The sequence below is a fragment of the Nyctibius grandis genome, chromosome 8 (genome assembly GCF_013368605.1).
Source record: "Nyctibius grandis isolate bNycGra1 chromosome 8, bNycGra1.pri, whole genome shotgun sequence".
In the NCBI taxonomy this organism is placed as follows: Eukaryota; Metazoa; Chordata; class Aves; order Nyctibiiformes; family Nyctibiidae; genus Nyctibius; species Nyctibius grandis.
The window spans coordinates 19,773,398-19,786,797 of record NC_090665.1 but is presented as its reverse complement, the minus strand read 5'-3'; the positions used below and the strand labels follow the sequence as shown (position 1 = coordinate 19,786,797).

Below are 13,400 nucleotides of genomic sequence, written 5' to 3'. Positions count from 1 at the left end.
CCCAACAGGATTATGCAAAACCAGAATGGATGCATGTTCTATAAGAACATAGTGGTTTGGTCTGCAGATTAGCTGTAAACATTCAAGTTAAAGATATTTTCATGTGTCATGTGTTTTCTTTTGTCAGTGGTTAAGCAGGAGTAACTCAAGAACAAAATTCCAGTATTACAAAGGCAGTGGACTTTCTCGCAATGTCATAGTCTAACTAGTACTTACTAAAACAGCTTAGGATCCTATTGTCCTCTGCTTTCCATTCCCTGCCCCAAAATGTTGGGTTTACTTACTCTCTTTTTATGGTCAAAAGCAGTCGTATACTTCCAGAGTTAATGAGGTGACCACAAATTGTATTTCAGTGAAACTTTAAAGCCCCAGTATAGTATTTCCCTAAGTCTTTCAGAAGGCTTTTTTTGTTTGGTACTTTTTAAAGGCAGAATATTAAACAGCAAACAGTGCATCCCTTTCAAGCCTTTCAAATTTTATATAACCTTGAAAATTTCCCTAAAATTTTCAACTTTCAGATTAGTCCTGCAAATTAATTATTAATTATGTATTTTCATTTTGAGTTTTTAAAATACCGTACATTAAAGGTTCAAAATAGCAATTGTTATAGAGAAAAATGCACGTGCAAACATTGTATCTTAATGAAAACAATTTTTTTCTTCTACAAGGTCGTTAAAACTGGGGTTTTTTGAGAGGTTAAGTGACATTTTATTTAAAAAAACAACCAAACAAAAAGTACTGTCCTGTTCAGCTGCATTGGTTTTGCTTGCAGAAAAAGATAATTGTCTTGCTGCTAGAACTCCAGTCTCAAGTTATGGTTAAGCTTTGCTTGTACATTGTCATGAAAATGTTTTTTTTTTTATTGGATGCTTAGTGCTCCATTTAGCTGACTTCGGTGTTGTTCTGCTGGGAATGGCAATGATAAAACTGTTGGATGAAGGCATTTTAAAATGAAACAATGCATCTCCTTTGATGCTTACCTGGAATTTGTCTCTTCAGCAACATAGCAAACAAATAAATGAAATGATGAGTTAAAGTGCATCTTCTGTTCTTCAGTTATACAAGGAAAGAGGTGAGCCTTTCCATTGCCACCAACAAACTTTCTTTGTGTTGTGGCTCAGCTCTCTTTAGAACCATCACCCTACAAAAATATTGGAACTTATCCTTCTAATGAGGATACTAGAATGCATTTTTCTTGCTTGTTCAAAAAGGGTCTGCACTGTTCCCACTCCGAATTACAATGGTAATTACAATTAGTTACAAGCATAGATACTCTGTGAATATCTCGGTCTGAAATCAATTGCCAAATTGTTAGAGACTGGCACAGGAGCACTCTCTCTTGCTAAAGTTTGCTGTCTCCTAATTATAAGGTTTTAAAGAAAGAAAAATGGAATCTTATTTGGCCTTTAAGGCAAGAAACTGCATTTGCAAAACATACTTTTTTATCCTTTAAAAAAATCGCATTTTAAGTGAAAAATATTTTTGTGTTAATTTTTAAAAGAAACTGTTTGAAATAAATGGCTTGTAACAGCCTTACTTTACTAAAGGAGAAACTGAAATAATTAGCAATATACTCAGGGTAACAGATGTACATCAGAATAGAGTTGTGGAGCTGGACGCTTACTTTTCTGAACCAGTAACATTCCAAAATATTTCCCCTTAGTCTGTCCTGTTGGAGTGTTCCTTAGACCCTTTCTTGTGATGCAGCCTTTATGAAATGGTGGGCATAGCACAATTCATGATTGGCAATTCAAAGCAAACATTTCCAGGTTTGGGGTTTATGTGCAAGTTTTCAGGTAAGCCAGAAGAGAGAGCTTGATGTGAGACCTTGGCATGGTTACTTTAGGAATGGTGGAAAAGGTTCCTCTCTCCCTCTGAGGTAGGAATAAAGCTGTTGGGAAACTGCAAAATCAAATGGAAAGCTGCTGTTCTAGAAGGACTTGGTGCCTCTCTAACAAAAGAAAGTTATGAAACCCAGAGAGAATATTTTTAAACAGGCTTAATTGTTTGTCAGACAATAAATTTCTTTGGAGAACGATTTTCCAAAAGATATTAAATTGATTGCCTTCATTTTTGCTTTGTAGGCACTGAGAAGTTCTCCAGCTTTGTACGGAGAAAGAAAATGTTTCTCCCCCTTGAATTGGGTCAGACAAAATTATAGTACAATGTATAACTTTTTGAAAAATGGGTAAACTTCTGTAGTGTGAACTCTGAATTCAGCTTTAAAACATCATGTTCTGTGCTGTTATCAGTAACAGCATAATTTTTCTGGACTGCAGTAGCTTATTGGCTGGCACATGATTATTTCCATTAAGTATCCTTCAGTGACAGCCCAAGAACGTAAGTCTCTTCAAACAATTACTGAATTTGCCCTTTAGGCTATTTAAGGGTTTTTTTATTTGTCCTCACTTTTTGTCTTTGATGTGAAAATTAAAATATATACACTTCCTTCTTTTTTTTTTTTTTGAGGTTTTAAATCCCTTTTCCTTTTCCTGCTGCTTGATCCAGTAAGTCCCTGCTGTGCACAGCTCCTATGCAGTATTTGAATATGTGTCTCTGGGTGCTTTGCAGATTAGACCATCATGTTGCTTGGTTCCTTCAAACTGCTTGTAGCAGTGCAGTGTTAACAATGAGGTTACAGCATCTTGTTAGGGAAGAAGTTGATAGTAAAATATTTTTGCTTGGAGTTTTAAGAAATTGTATGGTTTAGAGAAAGATGGAATTAATGTTATCCTACAAATGAAGGATATTGGATTGATCTGTTCCCAAAAGGACCTACAAATCTAAGATTCGTGAAGCAAGGTTTCTTTCCATTACTACTGAAAGATGTTACATGATTTAAACAATACTTTTTCAACTAAAATGGGTTTTCAAAGAGTCAATGAATGTGACATCAGCAAAGAATAATACGCAGTTGGCCCTGTATCTTATGAATGAAAATTTACTGAATTTAGAAAGAATTCTCAAAGTTGTGCATCATATGTGCACATCATTATTCGTTGCTTGATTTATGGTATTGCTTTTAATACAGTTGTATCAATACATTTGAAAAGTTAACTGAGTGAAGTGTATTTATAGTTCATTTTGCTTTTATGCACAAACCACTGATTTGTGTAACTGGTAGTTCATTCATCGTTGCAGAAATTCATCTTCAGCCATTATGACAAGCGTCCCTGTTTGCCATGATTTTAATTATTTTGTTGATTTTTTTTTTTTTTGGATCTTTTAGGTAGATGGCATAATTTCTTGCCTCCATAGTAGAATGCATTAGAAACTTGCATTATTGTGTTCTTTAGATGTGATAAATGATGCTTTAAAAAAAGTCAAAGTGAATATCCTGGCATCATTACAGACCCTGGAAAAAGTTACACATCTCTTCATAGTGCTGTTGCTAGGATTTTGGGGATATTTCTAAGCCATTTTCCAGTATTTACCAAATATTAGTTAACTTATTGTCGTATTTATATAACAAGTGTGCCCATTGCATACTGGTACTGAGACTGAAATGATAGGACTGATGGAAAGTCCCTAGGAATAAAAGAATCAGCGAAGTTCTGTTGCATACAGGGCCTTCATGGAGGAAGGTTACGGTTTCCTTCTCTTACGTAGGTGTCCCAGTCTGTATAATGTTTGGAAAGCATTTCAACAAACTTAGCGATTGGGGTTCCCGTGTACAGAGCAGTGGCATTACTTGTGTTCTTAGGGCTTGTATGGAGGTTGATGATTTACAGTCAAAGGTCATAAAGATTGCTAGTGAAGATACACATGCAGGTATTCTGGTGTGGTTGGAGAGAATCTTTTAAATTGTATAATCCCATAACATTTTTAGATAAATACATGCCATTCGCATGTAATTTAATTAAAAACCCAGGTCCTGAATCATTAGGTTCTGTGTTTGTGTTGTGTAGTGTCCAAAGAAATAAAAATATTAGTAAGTACTGCCGTCTGTTAAATGGGAATGGAAGAGTTTTTCCTCATATATCGGTGTCTTGTTTGTGTTAGAGGTTAAGACTTTTAGCCTAATTTCTGTGTAAAAAGACCTACTTTGATATGGATTGCAATAATATGTTTGAAAATAACCCACTTGCCAACAGCTATAGAGTTTACCACTAACATTTTCTTTTCTCTTTTTCAGATCTTTTTGGATCCCCGTCTAATTGATCCATGTTTCCAAACTCTCCATTGCAACCTTCGCAAGCAGCCAAAATGAAGTTGAAGCATAACATCAACCCTGTTCTTCTGCAGCTTATAAACTTTATAATCTTGGTGTACTCCTTTGTAACGTACGTTCCGTGGTACATATTTTCAGGATCAAGGCAGGCTATAGCAAAAGCCAAGCAGGTTAAAGCTAAACCTGTGAATAACAAGCCTGGGAGTGCCTACAGATCCGTTAACAGTCTACATTGTCTAGCTTCAGTTTTATATCCTGGGTGTGATACACTCGACAAAGTTTTTAAATATGCTAAAACTAAATTTAAGGACAAAAAACTCTTGGGAACACGTGAAATCCTAAAAGAGGAAGATGAAATCCAGCCATCAGGAAAAGTTTTTAAAAAGGTAAGTCTTTGTGCAGTCTGCCTTTGAGAGTTTTTTTCAAAGTGTTTACTTTCTTTTGCAACACTTCCAGTCCAGTAAAGCAAATTGGGGGAAAAAATAAGTTCCTCTACTTAGATTAAGTTGTTGTGAAAGGAGTTATATTATCTAATTCCCAATCTTTCATTACTCAGTATTTAAAACAAATGTAAACCTTCTTTTTGCATTCTTGAGTAGATACTGTTTTTTATGGTTTCAGTCAAAGCAAAAACACAGATGTGTTTTAGGTATTTTTTTTTTAATATTTAGCTGCTGATGTAACCAGCTTTCCTTTTAGGACAACTTAAATATCTCCTTTTGTGTTGTTCTGAATTATAATGAGATAAATAGAGGAAAATTGACTAGATGCCTGTACTCACATGTGCCTTTCCAGTAAACGTAATTGTAAATTAAGGATTTACTGTTCTGCTCTGTGAATTCAAGGCTTAAATGAAATTTTTGTTTGGAAAAGGATTGCACAGACTTTAACTGGAAGACTTTTTTTTTCTTTTCAACCTCTTAGAACTACTCTGCTAATGTGTAGTCATAGTGAGGGGGAGATGTAATTTCAATGTAAACCTCTTGTTTCAAGGGACTGACTTTTTATAGGCTTTTAAGTTCAGGCCTGTGTTGTCAGTTGCTGCTTTGTATTTGTTCAGAGGCATTTAAAAATGCAGTTTTGCCTGAAGCAGCAAGTCAAGGTACCATTAAGAGGATACGTGTGTAAAGACAATTTTTAGTTAAGATTTGCTTTCCTGCAGAAGAAAAAATTATCTCTTCATATGATAAAGGATTCCTTAAATATTGTTAGTTTTAATTCTGATGTAGGAGTATCATGTTTAAAGTAGAATTTGGTTAATATCATGATACATGGCAAAGTTTAGTTCTGTTTAAATCTTTATAGAAGTTTTGATTGTTAGTGAAACTTCCTCCCAGCTATGGAGTTAATTTCTCAGTATGAAGGAAACGCTGGGAGAAGTGGGTGCATACAGTCTTTCGTGATGCACATTTTGCTGCCTCTTTGCCCTATAAAGAAACAGAAAGTTCATGTTGTACAAAGTGGGCTTCTGAGCATAGACCAGAATTTTTTGGCTGTCTGGTCTGTGCTCCCTTTTCCAAACATAATTAGTAATGTAAGGCTTAAGAACTTAGGAGTTTTAGCCTTTTCCATTATGCAAGCAAAGTGTTCTGAATATTGGAAAGCTGAAGAATGTTGGTGTTGACCTACTTAAATGACTTGTTTCTAAGTATTTAGACTTAGAAATTACCTAAGTTAGGTAATTTTGTCTAAGCTTGACACAACAGTTCATTATGGTCCGTAGCCATACTCGCCCTCAAATTATTTTGTTCCAAGTTGTGGCATTATCACATAAGTCTACTTTTTGATTTTTTTTTTTTTTTTATTCCATTAAGGAATACGGTGTTTCTTAATATCTCATAACATGTTTTAGCAAGTGAGGAAAATCGGAAAGTTTCACAAGATACCTTGTTGATTCTAAATGCCAGGTTTCTTTTCTTTTGATTTTTGTCTTTCATAATATGCATCTTTTTATTGCCTGGTTCCCTTTAGTAAAGGCAACATGTTGAGGTTTATTTGGTGCAGCTTTTCAAAAAGGTGCACGACAATTTTAATTCTTAGATATAATGCATACAATTTCTATACCTTACAGTAGTTGCAAATTTTGTTGATTATTCTTTCCCTTTCAGAAATTGAACATGGTGGGAATGATCGATGCATTTTTCTGAGGTCATCTGCAAGTCAGGGTCAGATCTGAATGTAGATCATGGGTCTGTGTACTGAATTGCATTACCTATTAGAAGATGTCTCTCTGTGCAAATTGCAGTGGGCTAGATTAGCTTAATTAATGATTCATTAATTAATGGGCTAAATATGTACCTTAAAGAAAAATATTAAGCTTCTGGTTCTTAGGAGAACTAAGTGTGCTCACACTTCTAGTTAAAATTATTTAAAGCTAGGTATTTAACACCTTTAAGATCAGATACTATATTAATTTATTCTGAGAGCAATGATATCCCAGATAATCTGTAATTTCTTGAATTTTTATTATATTATATTGTTCAAAAGACTTATTCCTATGTAGTTGCCAGAGTAGCAGAAATTCACTGATTTTAATAAAATACAAATACTTGCTTCTGCTTATTTTGTTGCATTTTATAGTATTTCATATGGAGTTAGTTTTTCTGTTTCCTTCTGTAGTGTCCTTTAATACATGGATTGGAGAGCACATCTAATATTAATTTCATAAAATATGTATTTAAATCAGGATAAAATAATGTTGAAAGTACTTCAGAGATTAAGATGTAATTAACTGGAAAAATTAATTAATTTAAGCAGATCTTGAATTTTATGATGCCCAAAAGATGAACTTTGTTCTGCTGGTTGATTATTTTATGTCATCTTAGTTACAGGTTATATTATCATGTGCTTGCTTTTATATATGTTGGTATGTGGATTTCGCTTTGTTTGTGTGTGTGTTCTTCTGTTGTATTTTGGGACGTGTGTGTTTGTTTGGTGTGTTCTATTTTAAAAAGAGTTTGTAACTAATAACGGAATTAATGGAAACATAATAAATAAGACATAGTGGGGAAAAGTAAACATGATTTTGGTAGGGGGAAGTGATGCATCTAAAGCCTGTGAGACTTAAATGTGAAACAGTAAGTGCATGGGCAAGCACTTGTGAATTCAGAATGTTACTCATTATAGGTGATACTGAAACTTACTGTGAAGTTGCAGGAGGGTTCTTGCCACGCCAAGTCATTGAGCAGTGAAAGAGTAGCTCATGATGTTGAAAAACATAGGTGCTATGTAAATAATATTTTAGGGTGGGAGTTTTCAGAAGTGTTCAGCTGCAATCCATGTTTTAATGTGAAAAAGGCCAAAAAAGGACATTTCAGATAATCTCCTTTGTATTATTTTAATATATTTTCTACAAGGAAATGTATTTAACTCATGATCACTGGTTTTCAAATTGTAGTCAAGGCTCTTTGAGGCTTATGAGCTACTTTTAGGAAGACCTTAAAAGGTAACTGAAGTCAGATAGTTTAAAGACTCTACATGTGCCTGCAGCTTGTTTGAGAACATTTTATGACACCTTCACACTAAAAATTTGAATATGGTTGCCCTAAAATCCAGATTAAAGAAATGTTCACTGTGCAGCAAGTATTTAGTCTTTATACTTTGCTGGATTTCCAAATATTAATACAATACTGTTATTTAATTATATTTTCCAATGCATTAAATAGATAATACAAATATTTTTAGTAAGTTGCAGTTTAAGTATGTTTAAAAGCGGGTGCACTAGAGGGCAGTCTTTTTCTATTTAATGTGGTGTTTCAAAGCAAACATTCAGAGGTGCTGTCTCTTCGGATTTAGTGTTTGGTTTTATGTGTCTGTTTAATCAGTTCTCAATAATCTTGACTTCTTGAGCCTTTCTCTTGCAAACTCTTGGACAGTTACTTTCTTTACATATGTAAGTAGTTATCTAGCAGAAATAAGTTCTGAAAGTTGTAAAATGAAATGTGTGTGAACATCTCAAAGATTATGGCACTTAACATCAGTCTTAACAGCTGTTTACAGTAGAAACTGTACACTGGAAAATATTAGCGAAAACTACTGAGGGAAGGGCCAAGTAGGGAGATGGATTTGGAGGCGTAGTCAAACATAAGGAAGGATGAGAGAAACCATAACCTGCTCTGTGTCCTGTGAAAGAAGCATATAGGGAAGTGCAGAAGAAAGGGACATATGGATAGAGGCAGTATATTAATATGTCATAGGGAGGGAATAGAGAAGAAACGCTGGGCATGGGGAGGAAGGGAACGTGGGAATTTAAATATATGGAAGGCAGTAGGAAAAATAAAAAAAAAAAAAATAGCTGCGTTGAAAAAGGTCTTCTCATCTGTTTGCACACGTTGGTGTTCTTCAGAAATATAACTATATTTCTGTATATAGAAAAATAACTATAACAGTGCTATACTTTCTGTGGGTTTTGTAACCTCTTAAAGGAAAGCACTGATAAGGCCTTCTTTCACTACTTTATATCACACTTGTTTAAGCAATGAAGATTAATTATTGAAGGGAATAAAAAAAAAAGGGAAAAAATCAGAATCACAAGTATTATTCAGAAAGATCCATTTTTGACCCTTTAATGATTTATTTTTTCAGCTTCAGTGAGTTATGTAGTGAATGGTGGAAATTACCAAAAACCTCTTTATTTATGGATTGGCAAACTTACCAGAAAGAGTAACAAGAGTTGGCTTGTATTTCTTGGCCTAATTACTTGAGAGCAACATCCCCGAGGCCACACTGTAGGTAGAGTGTAATTGTGGAAAGGGTGTCGCCCAGTTAATTTCTGTAAATTATTTTCAGCTGATGAGCTTGTCAAGAATTTTCAAGTCTGCCAAAAATGCTGCGTTTGGGGGAAAAACGTCCCCAGTTGAAATTAAAATTCCAAATTACTGAAACTTGGGTGGACCAGAAGAGGCGCAGTATTTTATTTGGAAGCAGTAAAAGTTTTCCATACTAGAAATACCTTGGCGTGTCAAAACGAAAGGAACTCCCAGGTCCTTCTCCCTGGGGGGCCCTACCTCTGAGCGCAGGTAGCTGTGAGCCCCCTGCCCTGTGGTGCTGCGGCGCTCAGGCAGCCGTTCTGCTGCGATTCACCCCTTACAGCGGAGAAATTCAACATGATCTTTCTTCTCCAGTAAGGTTTTTGGCTCTGTAACAGCCTATTTGCCAGTGAAACTGAATTTCTGTAAATACAGGAGGAAAACCTGAGCAGGTATTTGCGTGAGAAATGTTTATTTTTTGGTGAAATTGTGAAGTATTGCTGTTGTTGGCAAGTGTTGTTCTTTGGTTTTGTTAAATGATATTTTCCCATGAAAACACTAGTGAAATTTCCAAGCAGCTGTACGTATACCAGTCCTGAGTTAAGAAAGGTTTGTCCTGCTGAACAAGTAGGTTAAAGAGCAATATGCAGCAAGGCTGTAGTAGGTACAACTCAGTTACCCGGTAGTAAACTTCAGCATTTTGAAAAAGTGGTTTGATAAAAGAAATCTATTAGATTTTGTTTTTCTATTAGAGTTTGAGAGAGATTTTCAAGTTCATTTTATTAAGGAAGTGGATGTGGAAATACAGACTCATTAGAAATGTAGTTACATGTGAAAAAGTTTTTAGATTTTACATCCCACAAGTTTAAAATTTAGTTAAAGTTGATAAGTGAAATCTGGAAAATGGAACGGAGGGAGGAGAGAGAAGTTTGCTTTTCTAGCCTTTTTTTTTTTTTAATCATTTGCTTGCATTTATTACTAATGCTTATGTAGCCAAAGGAAATGTCTGAAATACTTGACTAAAAAAATTAGTTTTCAAAAAGTACTTGTATACCTAGGCGGGTAAGGTGTAATAATTAGAGTCTGGTTTTTCAGTGCAAAATGTCATCTTTGCACTATATCTGTATTTGAAAATTTCTAGGATGTTGTCAAAGCAATAACCTATCACTCATTGAGGAAATAGTACTGTAAGCTGCAAGTGCAGACATAGAAATCTACAACAGATAGTGAACTGTAAATTCAAATCCAATTTCACTGTGCACCAGCTTTCCCGTATAGAAGAAAAGCGAGATAGCGTAACTTTTTCCACATGACTTTTCAGTACTGAGATTTGCCAGTGATTTCCAGGCAAGTCTTTTGTCCCACTTTTGTTTAGCAGTAAAAAAGGGCGGAAAGATCACTCCTCTTCCCCCTGATAGTTGTTTCGAACAAAGGGAGGGGAATTTCACAGTTTCTGAGGACCCATTGCTATACTGCTTTCTGGATTCCAGTTTCCCTATCGTTTTTGTGGTGTTTTGTTTTTTTTTTTTTTTTACTAAGAATGAACATCTAAGTATCATATTTGTATAGGAGAATCATGGCCGAAATATCTAAGAAAACAAATATAGAGTATGTATTGTACTAGCTAGTGCTTGTCACCCTTTATTTAAAATAAAACAAACCTTTGTAAAAAATCTAAAGGCATATGGGTCAGATAACCATGGCCTTTCAGAGGGCTTCTGAAGTGGTGAAATACAGTGGGAATCGTGTGCTTTCCTAATGTGAAAACAGAAACTGAGGTGATAATGTGCATGGAGATACTGCAGTATTTGTGAAGGACCTTCCACAGTCCTTGTAGTTTTTGGCAAGAATATTATTCATTATCTTAAATAAACTGCTTTTAGAATTTAAGCAACTTTTACTTCAAACATCTGTGGTTTCTTTATGTGGATAAAGATGTAGTAGGACACGTGTTAAGGATTTTCATTTTCTAAATTGAATTTATTATTCTTATTAGGTCATCCTTGGCAAGTACACCTGGCTTTCATATGAAGATGTATACATTAAGGCTGTTAATTTTGGAAAAGGCTTAGCAGTATTGGGTCAGCAACCAAAGACTAACATTGCTATCTTTTGTGAGACTAGAGCCGAGTGGATGATTGCAGCACAGGCCTGCTTTATGTGCAACTACCAGCGTAAGTATGCATCTTTCCTAAAATACTTGTGTCTTTTATCTTAGAAAACAAACTTTTTCTTACTTCACTTTACACACTAAGAAGACTTTATAAGGAGCATTTAAAACTACAAATACATACTGCATAAGGTAGAGACTGTACACTTTGTACTGTTTTGCCTTACTGAATGGAGAAATGAGTATTTGTTTGCAGCTGGAGTATGGTTTCAGCAAGGATATCTTGCTCAATGAACTTCTGAGAGTTTTTTTTTCCTTTAATCTCAAATCAGCACAGATTCTCAAGTTTCTAAAAACAAACAAACAAAAATCACACATGAATTCATTGACTCAGTTTCAGGAGTTGATGTCAAACATTCATCTGTGCCTGTAAGTTTTGTTAACTGGATATTTTGTCAACTCTTCAATTTTGATTTTGGTTAGAGTTTATTGTATTGTTATCTCTAAAAAGTGAAAAGGAATGAGTAATTCCTGAACTTATTTTGAACAGCTCTTTCAAATTAAAAAGTTGCTTAGTAACTCCTTTACCAAACTGTAAGTCATTCCTTAACTCAAACCTTAGGCTGAGCCTGATGTATTTTTTATATTTTTATATTTTCTTTCTTCTCTCTGCCTCTTGACTTTCTCATAGTCCATTGCATGTCATTTAGTACATTCTAATTTAACCTGAATGCTGATTTGAGACTATGCTCAAGGATGAGCTTGAATCCTAGATATTAATTCAGAAACCTTAAGACTGTTAGTCTCACTCTCATTCATAGCATCTGGTTTAATCATACACTTAACTGGATCCTTAACCCTGGCAGTGGACTGAAACTAGGTTCTCTGGCCTGGATGGTACTCCTCATTTTCTCACAGAGTGACCATAAGAGCAGTGTCTTTTGGGCTCTTCTGTCCAATGACAGTCTCAGTCCCATCTGTAACTTCTAGTTACTTATTCTTTAGTCTTCTGCGATTCTATTGTGGAGACCATTAACTGTGCTGGGGCAGAGCTGAGTCTGCTCAAGGAGGAGAAGGTATTTCTTGGCAGGATGTGTACACTGGGCAGTTGCAGGCTCTGTCGGAGGTGCCTTTGAGGAGTGGCAGAATAGAACAGACGGGCCGGAGGTGTCCTTGCACAGCTTCACTTTGCAGCACAGGGCAGAAACAAAGGCAAAGCCAAGTCTGCTCCCCTTTTGAGTCATGTAGAGGGCCACAGCTGTGTCCAAGGTACATCTCTGCCATGGTGGAAAGCCTGCTGTATACCCTAACCTAGCCTGAGATGAGGCACAAGGATATGCATAGAAGCTCTAGGCCTATTTTTTTTTCTATTATTCCAGCACACACACAGGAATTTGTAAATTTTGATGAGAAGCGGCTGATAGGGCAGGGTCTGTTCAGCATTGAGATGAGTGAGTTGAGATCTTGTTGCTGCCTAAAACTATCTAATGGGAGCGTACAGAGAGGAGGAAGCCAGACTCTGCTCAAAGCTGTGTTTTGATAAGACTGGAGGCAACAGGCACATGTAGAAACACAGGAAAATTTGATTAGATATTAGGACAAATGTTTTCATTGTGAGAGTGATTAAATACCAGAACAGGAGCCCAGAATGGTTATGAAATCTCCATCCTTTGACATACTTAAAACCGGACTGGCCATGGCCCTGAGCACTCTGCTGTAATGAACTGTTTTGTGCAGATGATCTTCCCAGGTGCCATCCAGCCTAAATTCAGTAATATTTTTGGTCCTTTCTTCAGTTAGTAACTGCTGCTAACTTGCCTGGCAGAGCAGAGATCTGCACAGGCTGTTCTCAGATGAGATGCTTCTGTGGCTTTTAAACCACGTGTCTCATAATACACCATGTCAGTTCCCTTTTATCACTTTTGGGATCTGTTAGATTCGTAGTGACTATCCTGGGAATAAAATGCAAAGGCTTGTATCAATTATTTTTTCTTTGGAAGTGAAGTACGTTTACAAATCTGAGGAAGATTTCGTAATTTGAGGGAAAAAAAAAGCTCTGATAGTGGATGGATGTCGTGTGTAGAATGGTATGCGTATGTTTTTGGTTTTGTTGGATTAATGTTTTAAATTCCGTTATTGAGACGTGCTTCAGCACACACTCTGACGTGGTATTTAGCATCTAAGCTGTATGTCATCTTACATGAACTTGGCTGACTTGTGTGTTGGCAGATGATGATACTATCATGCAGTATTCACGTAGTCGGTTTGCTGAATGAATTATAACATTCAGATGATGTTGAAGAAGTAATATGGCAAGATATTGCTGAATGACTTATATTAGCATTTTTCAGTGTACAAGTTTCCCAACAGC

At 35.7% G+C, this 13,400-nt stretch overlaps 1 protein-coding gene across 7 annotated transcripts in view; it reads left to right on the top strand.

Moving 5' to 3' along the window:
- The window catches only part of ACSL3 (acyl-CoA synthetase long chain family member 3), a 53,140-nt gene that overhangs the window by 16,084 nt on the left and 23,656 nt on the right, over positions 1–13,400 (top strand). For 6 of the 7 annotated variants that reach the window (XR_011048676.1, XM_068406815.1, XM_068406811.1 and 3 more), the window contains 2 exons: positions 4,136–4,557; positions 10,916–11,093. Coding sequence is in view for 6 of the 7 variants with exons in the window: in XM_068406815.1 (XP_068262916.1) it covers positions 4,165–4,557; positions 10,916–11,093 (571 nt within the window). In the remaining variant the exon portion in view is untranslated. Of the gene's footprint in view, positions 1–1,004; positions 1,073–4,135; positions 4,558–10,915; positions 11,094–13,400 lie in introns of those variants that run through there. The other variant, XM_068406816.1, reaches the window with a different exon arrangement.